We start from the raw sequence: 23144 nt of genomic DNA on the forward strand, positions 1-23144 counted from the left end.
TACTTGAGATGTGTTGGGGTGACACACCTGATAGGTGAGGGGCGTGTGTGCATATACCGGGGCATTCATGATTTGGGTAGTCTTTAGGCTACTATGAGACTTGTCTTGTATCATACCTCGTTACATCCGTGTTTTATCTACATTTAAGACTATTTGAGCTATGATTTATTTTAGAAATCATGTCTAGGCTATATGCTTATTTGTTTCAGACATGATAGGGCTATTCTTGCTATTTTGAGCTGTTTGCCTTAATTGTAGATATACTCTTAGCCATGATGCTATATTTATGTATGATATCTATGTCTTAGTGCATTCTTATTATGATTTCTTACTTGTTGTTGATGCCTCATATGAGTAACACTATTGAACTGAGTACCGTAGGATGTGGTTAATTGAGGCTTGAGCGGTAGTCATATTCTCAGTCATAATTTTTCATCTGCATGTTATATCTCGATCTCTGTGCATTATTCATATGTCATATCACATGTCGTTGATACTTTTTATATGTAATATCGTTTGGGCTGAGTTCTGTGAGACATGAGTCATTGAGACTTGAGCGGTTGATGATTGATGTAAGCCATAGAACTGTATTGTGATTTATATTTGGATCAGGTTGCACGCCGCAATGATATTTGGATCGAGTTACACGTCGTATTTTATTGACATTTGGATCGGGTTGTACGCCGAAACGGATTAATATTTGGATCGGACTGCACACCGCAATGATTATATTGATTATTTATTAGCGCTTGGGCAAGGATCCACCCTTTCGGAGTCTGATATTACAGTGAGCGCGGGCATAGTGATATATATGTGCTCTGGTGAGGGAGCATTTGTGCCAGGCACTCATACAGTGTTGAGTGTGGTTGTGTGTGCGATGGTAAGGAGCATTTGTGCCAGGGCGTGAGTATGTTAAGTGTGAGTATACTTGATGGTTTTATTGTGATGTTATTGACTAGACATGTATATTTGACAAGTAGGCATAAAGATATATTTTTCCTCATGCTAGATGGTAATGAAATGTCTTATCTGTTGTTGAAAGATTGGAAAATCATAGTTACCTTGTTAAACTCATATTCTAGTGATTTGGAAGAAAGATTGGGCTCTGACTGTTACACTTGAAAAGCATGCCTAATTTTTTCATATTTGGGAACGAGTTGAACAAGATATCTCTTGAATTGTTTTATTCTACTATCATCTTTATATAATGTGTTGTTATTGATCATTGGTGTTGGACACTGACTTTCTTCTGAGCTCGTCACTACTTTTAGTCCGAGATTAGGTCTGTTACTTCTTAAGTACATGGTGTCGGTTGCACTCATACTACACTTTTTCACCTTGCGTGCAGATCTTGGAGTTAATATTGTTGTGTATGGCGGGAGCTGGTATTGAAGTTGTACTTGCTTTTCGGATATAGCTACCACTTGTCCTTGGTAGTTTTAGATTTGAATTTAATTTATGTATATTCCAAATAGATGTTATATTTATTCATACCAGCTTTGTAAATCTAAATCTTAGTGGCTCCTAATTTGTACTACCAAACCGTTGGTTATTATTTAGAAATTTAGTTATTTCACTTATTGATTCTTATTATTTTCATTTGAGTTGTGTTAACTATTGTTTGGCTTACCTAGGGTTGGATTAGGTACCCTCACGACTAGGTAAATTTTTGGATCGTGACAAATTGGTATCACAACTCTAAGTTCATAGTTTCTACGAGTTAGAGCAAGTGTCTAGTAGATTCTCGCGAATCAGTATGATGACGTATCTAGTAGATTCTTGCAAATCGGTATGATGACGTCCATACCTACCTTCGAGAAGCTACAGGGAATCTAGGAAAAACTTCCCATCTTTCTTTGTCATAAGTCATGATTCAGTGTGAAGCGTGTATCATTGATTTCCTTCCATCCACTTCGTACGTGATGTTGAGCATTCGGTATCAGCTTGGCAATGACGGCCTGCGATATCGTGGATGAGGTGTGAGATGTGTTTTCTGTGTTGTGGGCGTAAGCCAGTCTGCAGGGCTTGAGATCAGGTTCAGACCGCAACTTCGGGTCGTGTTATATCATTAGTGTGACTATAAATACTTCCTATTAAGGAAAATTGAAATGAGCCAATCATTTTGAAACAGATTAATAAGGAAACACTGCCAATCTTTTTTTAAACAAATAGGGTATTAGATTCTCCCAAATTATAATGTTGAATTTCGGAAAGGAGAATATTAGAAACAATGTTTATTATATCATAATATATGCAGACATAAAAAATGAAGAAGAAAAAGTAAGCTTTCTTTTCAAATATTATGCTCTGAAATTATCCCTAAACCAATCTTTTCAAGCTCTGAAACTTCAAGCTAGAAAACAATCTTTTTAAATTTTAAGTTGGAGAGAGGTTTCTACAATTATCCCTGAAGTAAAATGTTATTTAAAGTTTCTAATTTTAGCTCTAATTTAAGTTTCTAGCTTTGGTAAGAAATTCCTGCAAACTTAAATTAAAACCTTACTTAAAATTTTAGGTGTTAGTGTTAGTAATAATTTAAGTCAATCATAGATTTGAATTTAATTATGTTAAAACAATATGACAAGTTGGACCTCCAATTGTGTATATAAAATATAAATACATAAACATTCTATGATTAAACAAATTTCTACGTAGAGATTGAGTTGGATGAGGTTTTTTCCCTCTTTCTTTGTTTAAAAAAATAATAATTGCCAGGAATTCTTCCTCGTATTATCAAACGCGTCCAGTAGCAATTATTTTCTATCATCATTTTTATTCAATTAAATACATCCAATTTTTTGTTACTTTATTCGAGTAAAAAATGAAAATAATACAAAATAATAAACTTCTTCTTTTAATGACAAAATATTCAATTTAGAGCGAAAATACCAAATAAAAGCAGTTCTGCAAAACCTCTTAACGAATTAATAACCCTCTAACAAAAGTATGGAACATGGAAAAGTAGTAAAATTTTCATGTGGCGCCCAATTCTGCGCCATCCATTGGATTTGTACTCGCTTTTTAAAAATAGTTTAATAGATATTTAATTTTTGGATAACTTCATATACCTATATTTTTCTCCTTCTTTACTGTTGTTGTCTTCTTCTTTGTGCCTAGAATTTATTCTTGTTCTTCTTAGTTGCAAAATGGATTTGTTCAATTTGTTGTTGTTTGACAATAATGATTGAGATTTCTTCTTTATGATATTTAAAAGTTATGTTTCAAATTTGAGCTCACTCGGAGTAGATTTGGGCATTGAATCATGTATTAGTTTGTTGAAATTCGAAAAATAAATTTATATTTTAGAAATTAAGATTCGAAATCTGAAGTTGCATTCAATAGATTTGAACTACTTAAGGTTCGAATTTCTAATGTTACATTTGAAAGATAGAAGAATTGTAGATTTTATCTCTGAAGTTGGCATCGAAGAGATTCAATTACTTCATATTCGAATTTCTTAAGTTGCATTTGAAAGATAAAAAAACTTTCAGATTTGATTTTTGAAGTTACATCGAAAAGATTGAACTACTTCAAATACGAGAGGGTACACATTAAAAATTTTGTGCAATGTGAGTATAACTTCAATGGTGGCCCAAAAAGTGCGTATGTATGAAAATGCCGCGAAAAAGTAAAATAAATCAATGTTAGGACTCCATCATAAACAAACAACTGTTCCTCCACCACTTGACGGAATGGAGAGAAATACGCTATATTAGCCTATTTGACCAAGCTTTTAAAATCAACTTATTCTCGTAACTGTTTTTCTCAAAAGTATTTTTTTTAAAAGCACTTTGATGAAAAGCATTTTATGTTTGACTAATTAATTTGAAAAACACTTTAGAGCAATAATTACAGCATATTTCCAAGTTTCTAAAAAGTGCTTCTAAGTATATTTTTCTCAAGCATGTTTTTCAAAAAATTGCTCTTAGGAAGAAACTATTTTTTTCTGCTTCTCAAAAATTGCTTCTACTTCTACTCAAAAGCACTTTTTTTTTCTAAAAGCTTAGCCAAACACTTCAACTTATAAAAAAATAAAAATAAAAATTAAAAAAAAAGTGATTTTCGCCTTGGAGAAGCTTGGCCAAACAAACTATATGGATTCTTCACCAAACCTAATTTGCTTGTGTCGGAGGTCCTTAGGATTAATATTCCCTTCACACCTCATTTTAAAAGTCACAAGCGGATAAAGCATGTTGCCCAATCCCTTTCGGACATCCGATAGAATTGGAACAATATAGAGAACGCTAGCATGGTCCATGCACAAGAATGGGCACGCAGAAACCTAGAGACGTGTTGCTCCAAAATGAGATTGTTATACAGATAATATTCCCTCAATAATCTGAGTTATTTTAAATTTTACTGCAGCACCTTAAACAAAATATAGGATGCTTGCACAGGTTTATGATGAGAACATCTTCTCTATTGATCAGGCAGTCCGCAGAGGAGGAGACACCAGTATTACACCATCCCCACGAACAAATAGGAAAGGGATGGTCCGTCTTGTAGTCTGTAATAAGCACAAGTAACTATGTTAGAAGATTATATACCGTTAGTGCAGAAAAGGCGGAAAAATATTGAGCCCAATTAATGTTCATAAGCAAATAGTATGTTTGCATCATACAGATGCAAAATGAAATTTAAGACATTCTGCCAAACATGACAGATGATTTGCTCATTTCCATGGTTAAGCTTATCCCCGGAAAAATAGATGTTAAGGCTTTCCTTGGAACTAAAATAGCTGAATCAAGCATGTGCAATGACGGGAGAATGCATTGATTTGTCAATCAGATAAAACTGGAAAACAGTACATTATTGAGTTCCTATATATACCATTATTTCAGGATTATAGAGTTCCATGGCATCATTTCGTTCAAAACAAAAGACGATTTTCCTGGTAGTTGTGTTTCATCTAAGAGGAAAACTTAGAACAACAACAACAATAAACCCAGTTTGATCCAAACAAGTGGGGTCTAGGGAGGGTAGTCTGTACGCAGACCTTACCCCTACTTAATGCAAGTAGAGAGATTGTTTCCAATAGACTCTCGGGTCAGGAAGGGCAAGAAGAAGAAGAGGAAAGCAAGGAAGGAAGAAAGAAGGAAGAGAAAAGAAAATGGGAGAGATAAAGGATAAATAGTACCAAATAATAGCAGCAAGGAATACAATACCTGAGACAAACAAAACCACATAACGTGATAGAAATCTAAGAATATGAAGGGATATGCATGCTACTAAGACTATCGATGAACAACTATAAACTAGCTACTAACCTTCTACCTTAATCCTCAACCTCCACACCCTCCTATCAAAGGTCATGTCCTCAGTGAGCTGAAGCAGCGTCATGTCCTATCTAATCACCTCTCCCCAGTACTTCTTAGGCCTACCTCGACCTCTTCTCAAACTCTCCATGGCCAACCTCTCACACCTCCTGACAGGAGTATCAATGCTTCTTCTCTTAACATGTCCGAACCATCTCAGCCTCGACTCCCGCATCTTGTCCTCCACGAGGGCTACTCCCACTCTGTCCAAGATAGCTTCATTCTTAATCTTATCTCTCCTGGTACACCCACACATCTATCTCAACATCCTCATTTCTGCTACCCTCATCTTCTGCAAGTGGGAGTTCTTGACTGGCCAATACTCAGCCCCATACAGCATAGCCGGTCGAACCACCACTCGATAAAACTTACCCTTAAGTAAGGGTGGCAAGTGGGCTGGTTAGGCCCGGCCTAGGCCCGCAAGCCATATGGGTAGTGGGCCTAAACGGGCCTACCCGTTTAAGCCCGGGACCAGGGGCTTGAGGCCCAAGTGGCCCGGTTCATTGAAGAAGCCCGTTAGGACCGGGACCGTTAGGGCCCGGGACCAGGTCCTAAGTGGGCCGTTCAACCGGTCCTAAACGGGCCCAACGGCTAATTTTTTAAAAAAAATCCAAAAATCCAAAAAAAAATTAGCCGTTGCAACATTTGAAAAATGGTCGTTGGCCTGCAAAAATAGACGTTTGGGCTTTCTAAAATAGTCATTTAACCCTCCCCCAACTTTGTTTTAACCCAAAACTTTTTATAATTACACTTTTTCCCTATTTTCAACTATAAATACCCCTCATTCTTTCATTTTTCTCACAAAATCATCAATCTCTCTCATTTCTCAAACTCAAATTGAAGTATTCAAGTTTTTGCTCATCTCTCATTTCTCAAACTCAAATTCTTAATTCAAGTTAAATCATGCCCGGTGATTCTAGATTGCACCTCTTTGTTTTGGAACACTTCAATGTGGTAGAAGAAAATGAAGAAGTTTACATAATAAAGTGCAAGAACTGTGGTTGAGTCTACACTCATCGTCCAAAGTTGGAGGGCATAGGCTGTTTAAGAAGGCATATAAAGAGTTGTCTTGCACGTTCTCCAGACATTCGTATTTAAGATTTTAAGTTGATTTGAGATAATTTGTGTTATTTTAAAATTATTAGACGTATTATGCTTAATGTTTTAGTTTGTTAAATTAATTTGAAATATTATGTTGAAAGCATTGAACTTTAATTTGAAGTGTATATATATATATATATAATTTACAAGAAATTACCTTAGATAAAAAATAGGCCAAGCCCACTTAGGCCCACATATATATATATGTATGTGGGGGGGGCCTAAGTGGGCCTGGCCTAATGTACGCTACCGAAACGCCGCTAACCTCCAAACACCTCCAGAGGACCTCCCTCGGGACTTTATCATATGCTTTCTCAAGGTCAATAAACACCATATGCAAATCCTTCTTCCTCTCTCTGTACTGCTCCACTAATCTCCTTACTAGATGAATCGCTTCTGTAGTCGAACACCCTGACATGAATCCAAACTGATTCTCGGAAATAGACACGCACCTCCTCACCCTGGCCTCCACCACCCTCTCCCAAACCTTCATAGTGTGACTCAACAACTTGATACCCTATAATTGTTGCAATTTTGGATATCACTCTTGTTCTTGTAAAGCGGAACCATCGTACTCCACCTCCATTCTTCGGGCATCTTCTTTGTCTTAAAAATAACATTAAACAACCCAGTGAGCCACTCCAAACCAGCCCGCCCCGCGCTCTTCCAGAATTCCACCGGGATTTCGTCTGGCACCATCGCTCTGCCCCTGCACATCTTACGCATCGCCCCTTCCACCTCCTCTACCGTAATCCGCCTACAGTACCCAAAATCCCGCTGACTCTTAGAGTGCTCCAACTCACCCAATACAATCTGTCCATCCCCCTCCTCATTCAATAGTTTATGGAAATATGACTGCCATCTTCTCCTAATAAGTGCCTCGTCCATCAACACTTTGCCATCCTCGTCCTTGATGCTCTTGACTCAGGAAAACTTACTCAGGAAAACAAAATTACTTATGCTAATGAGGAAAGTACGCTTCTCACAATAAGGATCGAGAAATGAGAACACATGTTCTGTTAAATTCATTTTAAGTAAAAATTCCATTTGTTTGTGATTGCTCCTTATTAAACATACTTTACCTAGCTCAAGCAATTGAATTAGCTCCTCATCTCTTGCCAATTACCTGATGCTTGGTGTATGCTATCCCATTCGCCTTGCAGCAAAACTAACAAAAAAGAGTATTGGCTCCCATATCTTGTCCATCTCCCGTATATTGTCCATCCCATTCGCCGACTCCCATCCCTCACCCTTTAATCTGACTCAGCCATCCACAATTCAAGCGACCACCACTACTGTCAATAACCCTTCTCCAAATAACCATGTGTTGTTCAAGGACACAAACAGACCAAGGACGGCCTTAGAACTTAGATGGAACCACCAATTGGTTGTGTACCCTTTAGCAACATGACATAAACGCAAGTATGAGACACTTTCAAATACAGCCACTGTATATCAGGTTTGACTTTTCCAAACATGATCAAATGCCAAAAATATAGAAGCACCACCACCGGAGAAGATTAAACAGAGAAGAAAAGAGGATGGCTTATCATCCTCACAAAAAAAGGGGAGGGGGGGTGGCTTAACTTTACGGCAATCGAAAACAAATATGCTAGAGACATTGTGCTACAAACATTTTCACTAAATAGTTCATTGATCACCCTTGATAAATCAATATATGGTATAAACTTCATTCTCAGTTGCATCGCACCAATGTTCAACACTCATATCCATGTGTCCATACTTGAGGGCCTAAGGGAATCAAATACACCAGAATATGCTAGCTGTTGTGCACCGGTGGTGACCCCACTGGAACTTCCTACATTTTCCTTTAGATTCAAGAACTAAAGCAATTACTCGTACAACAATCTCTCTGTTCAGACACTGAATTATCCATTTGGTACTCCTACAACAACACATTAAAATCCCTTATAACTCCCTCTTTAAAAACTAATATGACATTTACCAAATACTTAATTGTTATACTATTCTAAAAAAGATACTTCCATCTACAGAAACTACCTAATAGATAATGATTGTATACTAATAGATATTTGAAAATTATCTTCCACAAGACGTCAAAAAGATAACGCAAACTCTAGTAATATTGAAGAAATGATTCTAATAAACAAATATAATTGACTATAACGAGAAAGAATAGTGGCAGAAAACAAACCGCTCTCGGGACTTTGGTCTAGTGGGAAGAGACCAACACGTGATGTGTAGGTCAAGCGCACATGAACTTTTGAACCCTACCGCAAACAAAACCTTGGTCTTTAAGTGGAGAAGGGTAGAGAGGCGGGCCCGTCATCCACCAAGTTTCGAACCATGTGATACTGGCCCTTAGGAATTTTTCGGTGGGAAGAGATCATCACGTGATGTGTAGGTCAGGCGCACATGAACTTTTGAACCTTGCCGCAAACAAAACCTTGTCTTTAAGTGGAGAAGGGTAGAGGGGCGGGCTCGTCATCCACCAAGTTTCGAACCATGTGATACTTTTGAACCTTGCCGCAAACTAAATATTGGAATTGGAATTATGTACATAAATTATTGATGACATTGGACGAATGCAAACAATTCTAATATTTAGCTCGAGGTTACAAAAGGATAGTAGATAGACAAAGATGTAACACATAACCAAAATAGACTGGTTGAAAATGGAGAAGTGCAATCAGAAAGATATGCGATAGGAGGATACCTACCAAAATGAAACGCAAATTCAGTAGAATATTGTAAAACCGGTAATTTCACAAGGAATATTAGGCATCTCAGGTGCAACATATCCACGAGATGAGTGTCGTAGAAAGCGAATGTTAAGATGGATATGTAGTTATGCATGATAGAAATTATCATATCTAGCAAAAGGTAAAGTACTACAATAAAGGAGAAAATGAAAGAAGGCTCGCTTGAGATAGTAGGGTCATGTCCTAGTCAACCTCCAGATGCACCCATCTGCAAGTGTGAACCCGTGTTGATAGAAGGTGTTACAAGGATACAAACTGATCTAAAATCATATGGAATGAAATTGACTCAAAGGATCTACAAATTATTGGACTGCATACATACTAAGCAAAAAATAGCACACAATAGAAGGAAAAAGATTCATAATAGTGATACTAATTACTTTATGTTAAGGGTTTGGAGTGCAAGGGTCAAAACACTTGATATACGATGTGAATTTGTGCATAGATTCTTTATATTTTTTTAAAAAAAATTACATATCTGCAAACTACATAAAAATTACTACAAATCAACATAAATAATGATTAAAAATATGTTAAGAGAAAAAGTTTGAGAAAATTGTAGTCAAAGAAAAAACTGTTTAATTTCCCCAAATAGCAATACCTTCACATAAAATGAGATGGAGGAGTAGTTTAAATTAGTTTTAGTCATGTAGGTATGCTTACTCTATGTCCAATATACTCTAGGAGTCTTCCAATTTTATTAAGGATTCGTATGCCATTGGAAATGTAGAGAGCTTCTAGTGATAGAAAACCTAAATTGTGAGATATTGGATGCCAAAAACCTAAATGGAGCAACATGCACAGTGGGATTCATATAGTAGACACCAACTAGCTTGGGATTGAGACGTAGTAGTTGTTATTATTACATTGGACAACTAACTTTCCAAGTCAATTTATCAGATTTTCTGATAATTATCTTAAAATGCCGAACACTTTTACAAGTGTGAGTCAAATTGATTACAAAGATCTTAAATAGAAACATGTGGTGCATTGACCAATAAAAGAAAAAGGCATATATCAGAAACCAAAAGCGGAAGAGAGAGCGTGTACCCGAACTATTTCCTCATATGTTTCATCATCAATCTCAATTGTGGTCACAATTTCTTCAACATCACCAAGAATCATATTAAGATGCTGATCATAAGCCTGCAAAGAAAACGATATGAAAGCTTAGTGTCACTGCAGAAATATTGCCTCATTATAGATTTCTAGGTAAAAGCACAAGTAAAAAATATACTTTAATTTCTGTATGCATTTAATTCCAAGTGGACTTTTGAATATTGTTCTTTTATTGAAATTAACAAAACTATGAAGAGCTGTAGAACCATTTGCTATTCCATAATGGTCATTCAAAATCAAAACAATATCCAATATTTTGCAGTAACATCATTCAGATGTCATTGTTGGTTCACTTTGCTATTCTGTCATCGTTCTTTGTTGAAAATCTTGCTGGTCTTTTTGGTTTGGCCCTCCTGCTCGGCTCTTTTGTATTCATGTGAGTTATTTTAGCTCTTAGTTGCTATTTTTCTAAAAAGACTTTGTCCTATTCTGTCTCTATCTTTCTAATTACTTCTATCTTCACACATTTTATTTACTTTCAAGATACTGAGAAATCAAAATCAAAGGACTTTTGGACCAACAAAACATGGGGTGAATGACAGGAATGTCCACATAAGGGGATGGTCTTAGCCGAATGCCCCCGTAATTGGTTGTATTCAAAAAATAGCCTCGGACCGGGGCACACAAATATTGCTCTTCAGGAATTCTCTACCAGATTGGTAGAGTTTATGTTATATCTACTCTACCTATCTATTAAATTGTTCATCAAAGTGTAACCCGTTGGCATGATTTTGTCCTTGTTTAATTGTTCACCAAATTCTACAAGATTGGCAAGACTTTGTGTTATCTGCATTTCACCTATTTGTTATATTGTTCACAACTCTACCCAATTGGCATAATTTTGTGCTTGTTTAATTATTCATCAAAGTCTACCAGACTGGCATGATATGGTGTTATATGCAATCGACCTATCTATTAAATAGTTCATCAAAATCTATATGATAGTCATAATTTATGTTGTTCAACAAAGTATTTTTCGAAAATGCAATTTGGTACACAACAGTATGACAAAATGGTAAAAAAAATTATAAATTTTATATTACGATATAGCATTTGGTACAAAATCCTGCTGTGTCGGTAGATCTAGGCTGAAGCCTACACAAAGGAAAGGACACGGGGGCCATTTATTAAATACCACCAATTACGGGGACATACCGCTAAGACCAGCCCCATGTGGGGCTACCCCGCCCAATTATTTGCAAAACATGTCATGTGCTAGGATCAAATTATTCATTAACACCATTGGAGAAGCTAGATGGAAATCGCTTTGGAGTTATTTTACTTATTAATTACTAATTAGATGTCAACATTTAGAGAAGACTGCAGAGAAATATTCTTTTCTTTCTGGTTAATACTAAGGCTACCCAAAAACCATAGTATATTTATGCTTCACAAAGAAATTCTATAAGCAGTAGCACATAATTGTCCCCAAATAGTTTCCAACTGCATAATACTAAAAAGAATCAACCACACCCTCCCGCCCCTTTGCAAAGCCGATATAGGCACCCAAGGGTGTGGCCTAGTTGTCATTGAAGTGGGTTGAGAACCTGAGATCTCACGTTCAAATCAGTGGAGACAAAAACACAGGCGATTTCTTCCCATGTATCCCAGCCTTGGTGGGTAAACTTAGCTGATACCTGTTGCTAGTGGGAGGTAGCAGGTATCCCAACGTAAGCTGGTCGGATACTACAGTTATAAATAAAATTAGTCGAGGTGCACGAAAGCTGGTCAGATACTACAGTTATAAAGAAAAAAGGTGGATACAGGGAAAAAGGAAGAAGTTTAAGCAACCAAAAATAAAATTCTAAAAAACAAAAAATTATATTGAAAGAAAAAATAGCAATGTGGCCTAAACCCTAATCCAGGAATTAAAAGAAGGAAAAAGGGAAAGGGCTAAACGTCTACAGTATGCCAGTAAGACGTTTGGTAAAAGCAGACAAATTACCATCACATAACATTCAATTTTTGTAAGTTAGAGAGAATTTATCTTCGAAAAGAACAAAAGATAAAAGAAATAAAGGAAACGGCAGGTGTAAAAATACGTGAAGTTTGCCACGGAGTTCTCGGTCTGAACGGAGTTTGACGTAGATTCTTTCATCAAGGCTGAGTCTGATGAGATCTAACGGCTCTTTCACTGTGCTCTCTTCTTCACTTCCCATGCCTGTTGTCAATGCCTCTGTTTGTCTGCCTTTTACTTCCTGCTAATTCAACCGCGCCCTTTTTTATATAGTTCAGCAGAGTTCAGAGCTCAGTAGACTCTATTGCCTAGACTCTCTGTTGCCTAATAGTGTGGTTTGGGTTTGGCGGGTTACGAGCCCACCAAGTCGATTAGAAGCCCTACTCACTAGGGTTTCAAATTTAGCCATAAAGTTGTAATTTGATAAAATCCCACTAGGTGTTTATTGGGTGATTGACAGAAATAGTCCTATAAAAGCTGGTCTTTAAATATTATTTTCATTTTTTCTTAAGTATTTAGAAAATGACCTCGGTCCCCCACACACATATTGCTTGTCAAGGAATTTTTACCGGATTGATGGATTTTATGTAATATTTACTCTATCTATATTATTAATTATTCATAAATTTTGTCTAGTTGGCATGACTTTCACTACTAGAAATTCGGCCAAAATCGAACGAGGCCGACCGATTTATTTTGATAGGTCAAAACACAGACCGAAAAACTGAACGATGTTAGTCGATTTTCCAGAATATTTTTTGTTTTAATTTTTTTTACAAAACCCACCGAATTTGGTCAAGTTTTTTGGCGCCAAAATAAAGGAAGTTATTTTTGCATCGCGGAAAATTTATTTTCAAGAAATCGATCAACTTTGATCGATTTTTCATTTAAACTAAACTAAAATTAATATTCAAAAAATCGATCAAAACAAGTCGGTTATTTTAAAAAACGACTGATTTTGCTCTGTAATTTTATTTTTTTAACAAAACCGATGGAAATCGAGAGGTTATTTTTGCACAAAAATACAATTAAATAAAATAATAAAATAAAAGAAAGTTTTAAACAAAAAAACACCAATGGTCTAGTGGTATAATATTATCATACTATAGTACCGACCCCGATTTGATTCTCAAATGATGCATCTTTTAATTAATAATTTAAAAAACTGACCAATTTTGGTAGGTTAAAACTGACCAAAGTCAGTTAGTTTTTTCGGTCGATTCTTTTTTTGTCAGCTGTGGAATTTAATTGATCAGCCAAAATCGGTAGGTTGGTTGTATCTACCGCACGATTATAGACTGTTATGAATCAATCGATTTTTGCCAATTACCAACCAACATTAGTCTGTTTTGGCAATCGATTTTTGTCCTATTTTTAGTAATGTTTGTGATTGTTTTGGCATGACTTTGTATTAACTGCATTCAACCTATTTATTAGATTGTTCACAAACTCTACCATGTTAGCATGATTTTGTGCTTGTTCAATTATTCACCAAACTTTACCAGGTTGACATGACTTTATGTTATTTGTAATTAACCTATCAATTAAATTATTCATCACAGTTTACCCAATTGACATAATTTTTCCGTGTTGTTCAACATAGTGTTCTTCGAAGTTGCAACTCTAATTTTGATCAAACCTCCAAATAATCTCAAGTTTGAAACAAGACCTCCGAATACCAATGCAAGCGATTCTAATCACCAATTTAATCAGATAACACCAAATCAAGAAGACTCACTTTATCTTTTTTAATATTTTTTAAGGACCGATAATGGAGTTTTAAAGTAAATCACTAAATCAGTATTGCCACTAAAAATTTAAGCATAAATTATCAAGGTGCAAATAATTTTAATAATAATCAATCATTAACTTCCAGTTTCTACCCCTAAACAAGAATTTAAAGCTTTTAATATTGAAGAATTATGGTATTCTTGGTGAAGAAAAAGATGTAACGACTCGACCGATCCTTTTGAGCTTTAGCACTTGGTTCGGCAGTTTGAGACCTTGATTAGCTTCACATTATGCATTATGACTCACGTATATGGTTGGTTTTGATTTTTAAGAGGTTTGGAGTTGATTTGGGAGAGTAATTCTCAATTTGGAAGCTTTTAGTTGGAAGAATCGATCAAGGTTTGACTTTTGAGTAAACAACCTCGGATTCATATTTTGATGGTTCCAATAGATCCGTATGGTGACGTTGAGCTTAGTTATATATTCGGATTTGGATTTGGAGGGTCCTAGGTTGATTGGCTCTAATTGTGAAAGTTAGAAATTTGAAGGATTGAAAAATTCATAAGTTTGACTAGGAGTTGACTTCGAGACTATCGGGGGCAGATTGTTATTTCGGAAATTGGAATAGGTCTATTTTGTCATTTAGGATTTTTTCGCAAAGTTTGGGCTCACTCCGGATTAGTTTCGCTTGAATCGGACACTTGGTTTGAAGTTTATGAACTTAAAAGATTGATCTTGATCGACGATTCTTGGTTTTGATATTAATTATTGTGTTTAGAGATTATGGATAGGTTTATGTGGTATATTTGAACTTGTTGGTATTATCGGATGTGATTTCGTGTGCTTCGGATGAGTTTTGGGGTGGTTTCAGACCACTGTGAGATTCGATTTCATTGATGGTGCTGGTGTACCGTATCTGCGGAGCATTAGTCGCAAATGTGAGGTTGCACCTGTGCGTGAGGTGCTTGTAGATGCGAAGATGGTGAGGCCAGGGGTTGGACGCTTCTACAAAAGTAAGTGCGAAGTCGCACTTGCGGATGCATGTGCACCAGCTGAGCTTGGTTGGACTAAAGAATTATGCTTCTACACTTGTGGAGCCACACCTGCGATGTTGCAGATGCGACTGAAAGGCCTCATATGCGATGGGGGCTTGTGCTATTGGAAATCGCAAATGTGAGCGAATGAGTCGCAAAATCTAGCTTGTAGATGCGAGCTGGAGTCCGCAGGAGCTAGAATTCCTAGCAAAATATTATATTTGAGGGTTAGCTTCATTTTAGCATATTTTGAGATAGAGAGATCGAATTGGGGCAATTTTCATCCCCCTGGTTTTAGTAAGTGTTCTTCACTTAGATTTGATTATTATTCGTGATTCTATCTCTAATTTTGACATTTAATCGATGAATCTAAGGAAGAAAATTTGGGATTTTATCTACACTTTAAGAGAATATATTTTGGGGTGCTGACCGTTAATTTGGAAACTAATTATATATTTGGACTTGGCAGATAATGAGTCATCGAATTTTGGTATTGGTTTCGCATTTCGGGCACGTGGGCTTGGGTTGACTTTTGAAAAAAATTCAAAGATCGAAACTTTATGGATTGGAATTGCTTAATATGGGATTATCGATTTCCTTGGATAATGTTTGGTTTGCATTTGTGGATTAGAGGGCTAGATCTAGGTTTTGACGCGATTAGGGGTGAAGACTAACCCGGATAAGATTAAGTATTTTGCCTAAGCTTGATTTGAAGGTAATTATTCCGTTGGCTATGAAATTTGTTATAATTTGAGGGCGACGCATATGTGAGGTGACAAGCGTATATTCATGCACTATGGTTATTCATGTTCTGGGTAGATCTTAGGCCCTTATATCCCTTGTTTGCTTATCTCCATTTGTATGACTACATGAACTATCATTCATGCTAGAAATCATGTCTAGGTTATTTGCTTAATTGTTGAGGCATGATTGAGCTATTTTTGCTATGTTGAACTATTTGCCTTAGTCGTAGTCATACTTTCTAGTCATGATATTATTTTCGCGTGTTATATCTCTATCTCTGTATACTTTTGTTATGTTATTTCATATATTATCGGCATCCTTGTTCACTTTATGAGTTTGAGCTAAATAGTGGTACGTTGGTATATATTTCGTGTGGTATGTTGAAATTATGTGATAACAACAAGGATAGGGGAAGACTTTGTGCTAGAAGATGGAAAGAGGAAAGGTTTGTTCTTGAAAAAAAGTTCACAAGCTCAAGCATTTGAGACTTGAAACCTTATTTAGTAGTAAAAGTAGTAGAGAATTAGTTATAGAAGAAGAAGAATAGGAGGGAGGGAACTCAAATAGGGAAGCTTGATATTAAAGACATCCAGGTAATGGTTCTAAGTAGAACAAAAAGAGCAAACCCCAAAGAGAATCTTTTTTAAGTCTCTACAAAGCCAAAGGCTACTAATATCAATATTAATCTTCAATTGAAGTTACAATGAAGAAGAAAACACTCATTTTTTATATGTTGGCTGTCACCATAAAGAAAAAACCCTAAAAGAACATTCTAGGCTTCAAAGGTGGTAAAACTAAATTAAATAAGTTGAAGTTTCTTAGGTGCATAGAAGACTACCCACACTTTAGTCAATGTAGTCAATATTAAAGACTACACACGCTTTGTTCAATGTAGTCAATATTAAACTAAGAAAGAATTAATGAAAGATTCTAGAAATTATGTTAAATTAACACTAGTTTGGGCTGCTGAAGTTGTTCCTTGTTGGGGATGATTTGGCCCCATTCACCTCCCTTTGGACTTTAATTTTTGCCTCCAAATAGTTGTAAGACTTTCCTAAAATATTTTCTTTGAGATAGAGTTCTTCTCCCATCATAAGACATCTTTTAATTACTATTTGAAACTTATTGAGTTTGTCTTGAAACATCTTCATTTGAGATCTTGTCGTGGACCTTCTTGGAGCTTCTAAAACGTCATCCTTGTCCTTTAATGGCACGGATATTCCATGGTTGCTATCATTATCCCCCCTCTTAAAGAAGATTCGTCTCTGAATCTTAATATTGACCTACAGCCATCATGGTAATCACAATAAAATAACACAGAGTAGTGACCATGCAACCATTTAGCCCACTTATTTCTTTTATGTACAAACACTCCTTTCAAATATCCAAGCATAACATCATCCAAGAGAAAATGTAATTACCAACACAAACAATCAAAACACAATTCATAAACTCTCTAAACATTAGATGATGGTTACCTAGACCAAAAACATATGACTATCAAGAAAACATATCATATTTGCTCTTCCTAAACAACTTAACCTCACCATATAATATACCATAGTCAAGGTGTGGATCAAAAGTTATTTTCTTGAGAAGTGGCTTGTAATGAACGTGCGAGAAAGGATCTTCAAAATAAATTAAAGATATTATGAAGTTACCAACTTGTGAGTACTTGTCATTCTCCACTCTTGAGCCATTATATTCTGCATTTAACTCAATAACTTCAAAGTTTATAGCACCAAAAGTTTCATGTGTCTCATTGTTTTCATTGGCAACTTCTTCATTGATATTCTCAAACCATAAAGGATTAGAGAACAATTTAAGTTGTTTGCCAATTTCTTCCGCTAATGGGTCGTTGTAAACTTTAAAACCTTGGCCAATGGGATTTTTATCTTCGTGTGAGGTGTCATTATCCTTTTTCCAAGGTTCTTCCTTCATTTTCTGCATGAAAGGAGAAAAAACATGTAATGACTCGACTGATTGTTTTGAGCATTTACATTTCGCTCGATTGTTTGAGGGCATAAGTAGCTCCGTATGATGTATTATGACTTATGTGAACTGTCAATTTTGGTCTTCAGGTTATTCAGAATTAATCTGGAAGAATGATTCTCAGCTAGAAGCTTTAAATTTAAAAATATTTGACCAATTTTGACTTTTTAGTATTTGATCTCGGATGTTACATCTCGCGTTTTTCATACATAAAGTTTCATCTTCAGTAAATTGACATAAACTCGGGGAGGAGATTACCTTGATATTATCATATTTATGCTTATACCAAGCAATAAGTAAGTGACATGAAGGAAGGGGTACACGAATTAAAGAAAATGAGTTTCGTTGAAGATTGTCGAATTGGGATAAACTACGGGTCGAGCGATAATACCCGATACTTATGGACTAGTACCATACAAGGTACCATATGACCACGATAGTATGATGTATAAGGTATATTAAAAATAAATAGAATTTTAAGTAATTTGAGACAATTCTTAATTATGCGGGTAATTGGTTAATTAGTGAGTAGTGAGATATTACCTAATTAATAATTAAACTATGAGACTGGAAAACCCAAAACATGGCAATTAGTTAAAGAAATGACTAAGATTCATTCTTGATTAGGTGGCTAATTCTTACAACAATACATATTCTTACTAGGCATGTTAGTTATACCTTTACTTAATTTTAAACATTTTCCATATCAAGACACCACCATTAAGAAATGTGGAACGTTAGCTACCCTAAAAAGTTTCAACAAGTTTCATTCAAAAATACTCCAGTCAGGCCCTAAGCGTTATATTAAGCAACATGAATTCTCGCAACCAAAAGGGATCCAACGAGTATTATTAGCAACGTAAAATTTTGCGGTTCTAAAGGAGTACGGTGCAACCTTTTCCCAAAAATATCATACAGATTTTCCCTACTCCGGGTATGTTAAGGCTAAGCTCTTCCTTTATTTTGGCATGATCTCGTCATTACACAAGTTTGATAACAAGGCATAAAGAAAAATACATATCTCGAAATTTACGTATATTTTGCTAGTCTCGCAAGTTACAATATTTTGTTTATCGGGAATTCATATTCATTTGACTATTTCCTTCTTTCAGTCAAGAAAGCAGAGAGTTTATATATATAGTATTAAAGTATTTTCATTACCATCGAGCTATAATCGATGGACAGGCCCCTATTAGGCAACCTCTGATCAGATGGTTAGTTATATACCAAGCCTACTATGGTCGAGCGCCTATGAGCGAGCCTAGTTGGTCGAGATACAGAGCCTAGTATGGCCGAGCGCCTATGAGCGAGCCTACTACGGCAAAGGAGATATATACATATGCCGAGCCTTATAGGGCCGGACATCTATTTTACTCACTATATTGAGAGAGTTGAGTCAGTATTAGCAGATGAGCATATCTTCAAATTTTCTTTGACTCCTAGTTGCTTTCAGTTATTATATTATCAGTTCAGTTTCAGCTTTCAGTATATTGCCTTACATACTCGGTACATTATTTTGTACTGATGTCCCTTTATGGGGGTGCTGCATTTCATGCGTGCGGGTCCAGACAGACAGACGGGTAGACCCTTTCAGTAGGTGTTGCCCGAGTTCAGCTTTATCGGTAAGTTCCTCGTCTTTCGAAGTTGCCGGGTCTAGCAGTTTGGTGTACATCTTAAGCATAGATGTAGATAGGTTATGGGTAGGTTGGGGACCTGTTCATATCACAATACATCTATCAATAGAGGCTTGTAGATATATCCTGTCAGTTAGTGTAGTATGAGGGGCTTGTAGGCCTTGTACGTATATTTTGTTGGCTTGTCAGTTGCAGTAATCACGACGGCACATTTAGTCAGCATTAGTCTCTATTCAGTTTTACATTTTTCATCGTATGTTATCTTGTAATGTGGCCCATGTCCAAAGTGTGACATTACATGTTCAGAGTCTCTTAGTCGCAAGTGGTACGCAAGTATAGGTGAGGCACTGGGTGCCGGTCTCGCCCCCAGGCTCGGGGCTTGACAAAAGTGGTATTAGAGCAGTTCTGTCCTAGAGAGTCTATAAGCCTTGTCTAGTAGGGTCTTGTTTATAGATGTGTGGTGCACCACATTATATAAGCAGGGGACTACAAGGCATTTAGGAGATGGTTACCCTTCTTTCAAATCTAAATCGTGTTGTAGCACTGAGTCATAGGAAATTTGAGTTAAACTTACATGTTGACGTTTGCATGCACAGATGACGGTAACTAGGAAGACTACGGCTAGCCAGATGAGGGAAACAATAGTAGGTGAGGGGACTAGCAGGGTACCCCCAGTAGATGGGGCCCAGTTGGAGTCCTAGGAAGAGACTCCTACCCAGCAATTACAGGCTCATCCGCTACCTGAGGAGATTCCTAGGGAGACCGCATATCCAGTTCCCCCTCCGCTTTCATCAGATCAGGACTAAGGAGTGCGGTGCATTTGTTGGTACAGTTGGTATCTACCCAACAACAAGCTAGGGCATCCGCTAGTATAGGGCCTTCCGAGGGATCTGGGAGCTCAAGGGTCTGAGAGTTTATTACTTTGTGTCCCCTAGAGTTCACGGAGATAGATCAGAAGGAGGACCTGCAAGATTTCATAGATCAGCTTCACACGATCTTTTGGGTTATGCATACCACGGAGAAAGAGGTAGTTAAGCTAGTAGCTTTTCGACTTCGAGATATAGCCATCCTTTGGTACGAGGGATGGGAAAGGTCCAGGGGATGTGATGCACCTCCAGCTATTTGGGAGAATTTTTCAGATGCCTTTCTTAACCAATATTACCGCGGGAGATCCGACAGGCCCGAGTCGATCAGTTTCTAGCCCTCAAGCAGGGCAATATGGGAGTTCGAGAGTATAGTCTCCGTTTTGACTCATTGGCCAGATATTCACCATCCATAGTTGCTACTATGCGGGATAGGATCCACAGGTTTATAGCAGGGTTGGACCCAGAGTTGACCGAGGCATGTGCCACCGTTACATTACAAGATAGTATGGATATCTCCCAGATTTAGGCATTTGCCCAGAATATAGAAATGGGTAGGCATAAGCAGCAGGGTACAGAGAGGACTGAGTCAGGGCAGCGGAAGAGGATGAGAATTTCCAGGTCTCAGGAGCATTCTCAGGGTAGTTATAGGCCCTAGTACTTCGAACGACCACCTAGACCTCCGCCACCTCAGCTACAGGGTTACAAGTATGACCGTTATACTCAGTTAGGACCAGGTGAAAGCTCCAAGGCATCAGGGTTGCAGCGACAATGAGGTTCGGGGCAGATATGGCCATTCCTGTCGCGGTGTGCCATCTGTGGTAGAGGACAGTTGGGCCAATGTCGAACCTGTTTCGATACTTGCTATAAATGTGGACGTCTAGGGCATATGATGTGAGATTGCCCAAATAGAGATTCTGGGGGTATGACGTAACCAGCGAATTCAGTAATAGGATCAGCTATGTCCGTGCATCCTTCAGGGTACGAGTCTCAGTCTTCGGCTGGCAGAGGTCGAGGAAGAGGTAGGGGGTCCAGTTTGACTGGTAACCAGAATCGTATCTATGCGCTAGCAGGTCAACAGGACCAAGAGTCCTCAACAGACGTTGTGATAGGTATGTTGACCATTTGTTCTTACAATGTTTATGCCTTGATAGACCCAGGATCTACTTTATCATATATTACCCCATTTGTCACGAGGAAATTTGGTGTAGTGCCTGAAATACTAAGTGATCCTTTGTGGTATCTACATCGGTCGGAGAATCGATTATCGCTACACGGGTTTACCGAGGTTGTACGGTGATAGTTTGTGGTCGTCAGACCTCAGCCGACCTAGTTGAGCTAGAGATGTTGGATTTTAATGCTGTCATGGGCATGGACTGGTTGGCAGCTTGTTATGCCACAGTTGATTGCCGAGCAAAGACAGCCAGATTTCATTTTCCAGGTAGGCCAGTCCTTGAATGGGTAGGTAATACAGCGACACCCAGAGGTAGGTTTATTTCCTATTTGAAGGCGAGAAAAAAGGGGTGTATTTATCATATTGTGCGAGTTAAAGATGTAGATGTTGAGATACCTACACTTCAGTCTATTCCAATAGTCAAAGAGTATGCAGGTGTATTTCCAGATGAACTTCCAGGTATTCCTCCAAAGCGAGAGATTGATTTTGGCATCGATTTACTTCCAGGAATGCAACCAATATCCATCCCTCCGTATATAATGGAACCTTCCGAATTAAAGGAGTTGAAAGAGTAGTTAAAAGATTTACCGGAGAAAGTCTTCATCAGACCCAATACCTCACCTTGGGGTGCATTGGTATTGTTTGTACGGAAGAAAGACTGCTCGCTAAGGATGTGTATCGATTATAGGCAACTAAACAAGGTAACTATTAAGAATAAGTATCCACTTCCAAGGATATACGACTTGTTTGATCAGTTGCAGGGAGCTAGATGCTTTTCAAAGATAGATTTGAGGTCAGGGTACCACCAGGTCAGAGTTCGGGAGAAAGATATTCCCAAGACAGCCTTCAGGACCCGATATGGCCACTTCAAGTTCCTTGTCATGTCCTTCGGGTTGACGAATGCACCTGCCATATTTATGGACTTGATGAATTGCCTATTTCAGCCATATTTAGAACTATTCATCATAGTCTTTATTGATGATATTCTGGTTTATTCACGTTCAAAGGATGAGCATGTGGACCATCTGTGAGCGGTACTCCAAACTCTCCATGATAATAAGTTATATGCTAAATTTTCTAAGTGTGAGTTCTGGTTGAAGTCTGTAGCATTCTTGGGGCATATTGTATCCAAAGGAGGTATAAAGGTAGATACTTAGAAGATTGAGGTTGTGAAATCCTGGCCTAGACCTACCACTCCAACAGAGATTCATAATATTCTAGGCTTAGCAGGATACTACCGGAGGTTCGTAGAGGGTTTTTCTTCTCTTCCATCACCATTAACGAAGTTGGCGCAGAAAGCAACTAAGTTTCAGTGGACAGAGGCCTGTGAGAAATGTTTTTAGGAGCTTAAGAACAGGTTGACCTCAGCGCCAGTTCTAACACTTCTAGAGGGCCTGGATGGTTATGCCATGTATTGCGATGCCTCAGGTGTTGGGTTAAGATGTGTCCTAATGCAACATGGGAAGGTAATTGCATATTTTTCAAGGCAGTTAAGGAAACACGAACGGAATTATCCGACCCACGACCTCAAGTTAGCTGCAGGTGTCTATGCATTTAAGATATGGCATCATTATTTATATGGTATTCATGTTGATATATTCACAGATCATAAAAGCCTGTAATATATCTTCAAGCAAAAAGAGTTGAATTTGCGACAGAGGCGATGGCTTGAGTTATTGAAAGATTATGATGTTAACATTCTCTACCATCCAGGGAAAGCTAATGTTGTAGCAAAT

General features: G+C 37.4%; 1 protein-coding gene across 1 annotated transcript; it reads right to left on the reverse strand.

Annotated features, from left to right (window-relative positions):
* Positions 1-4269: 4269 nt before the first annotated feature.
* LOC104244210 (sm-like protein LSM3B) lies at positions 4270-12529 on the reverse strand. The gene is made up of 3 exons (XM_009799582.2): positions 12322-12529; positions 10211-10306; positions 4270-4507 (listed from the first exon to the last, which is right to left on the reverse strand). The coding sequence occupies exons 1-3, from the start codon at positions 12436-12438 to the stop codon at positions 4427-4429; spliced, it is 294 nt and encodes a 97-aa protein (XP_009797884.1). The 5' UTR covers positions 12439-12529; the 3' UTR covers positions 4270-4426.
* Positions 12530-23144: the final 10615 nt, after the last annotated feature.

This window comes from Nicotiana sylvestris, chromosome 5 (assembly GCF_000393655.2).
Source record: "Nicotiana sylvestris chromosome 5, ASM39365v2, whole genome shotgun sequence".
In the NCBI taxonomy this organism is placed as follows: Eukaryota; Viridiplantae; Streptophyta; class Magnoliopsida; order Solanales; family Solanaceae; genus Nicotiana; species Nicotiana sylvestris.

Excerpts from the sequence above, each read along its gene's own strand:
- LOC104244210 (XM_009799582.2), bottom strand. The coding sequence starts at position 12,438 with ATGGGAAGTGAAGAAGAGAGCACAGTGAAAGAGCCGTTAGATCTCATC. Across the intron at positions 10,307-12,321 it reads AACTCCGTGGCAAACTTCAC|GCTTATGATCAGCATCTTAA; the intron begins GTATTTTTACAC and ends TTTTCTTTGCAG. Across the intron at positions 4,508-10,210 it reads CATATGAGGAAATAGTTCGG|ACTACAAGACGGACCATCCC; the intron begins GTACACGCTCTC and ends TGCTTATTACAG.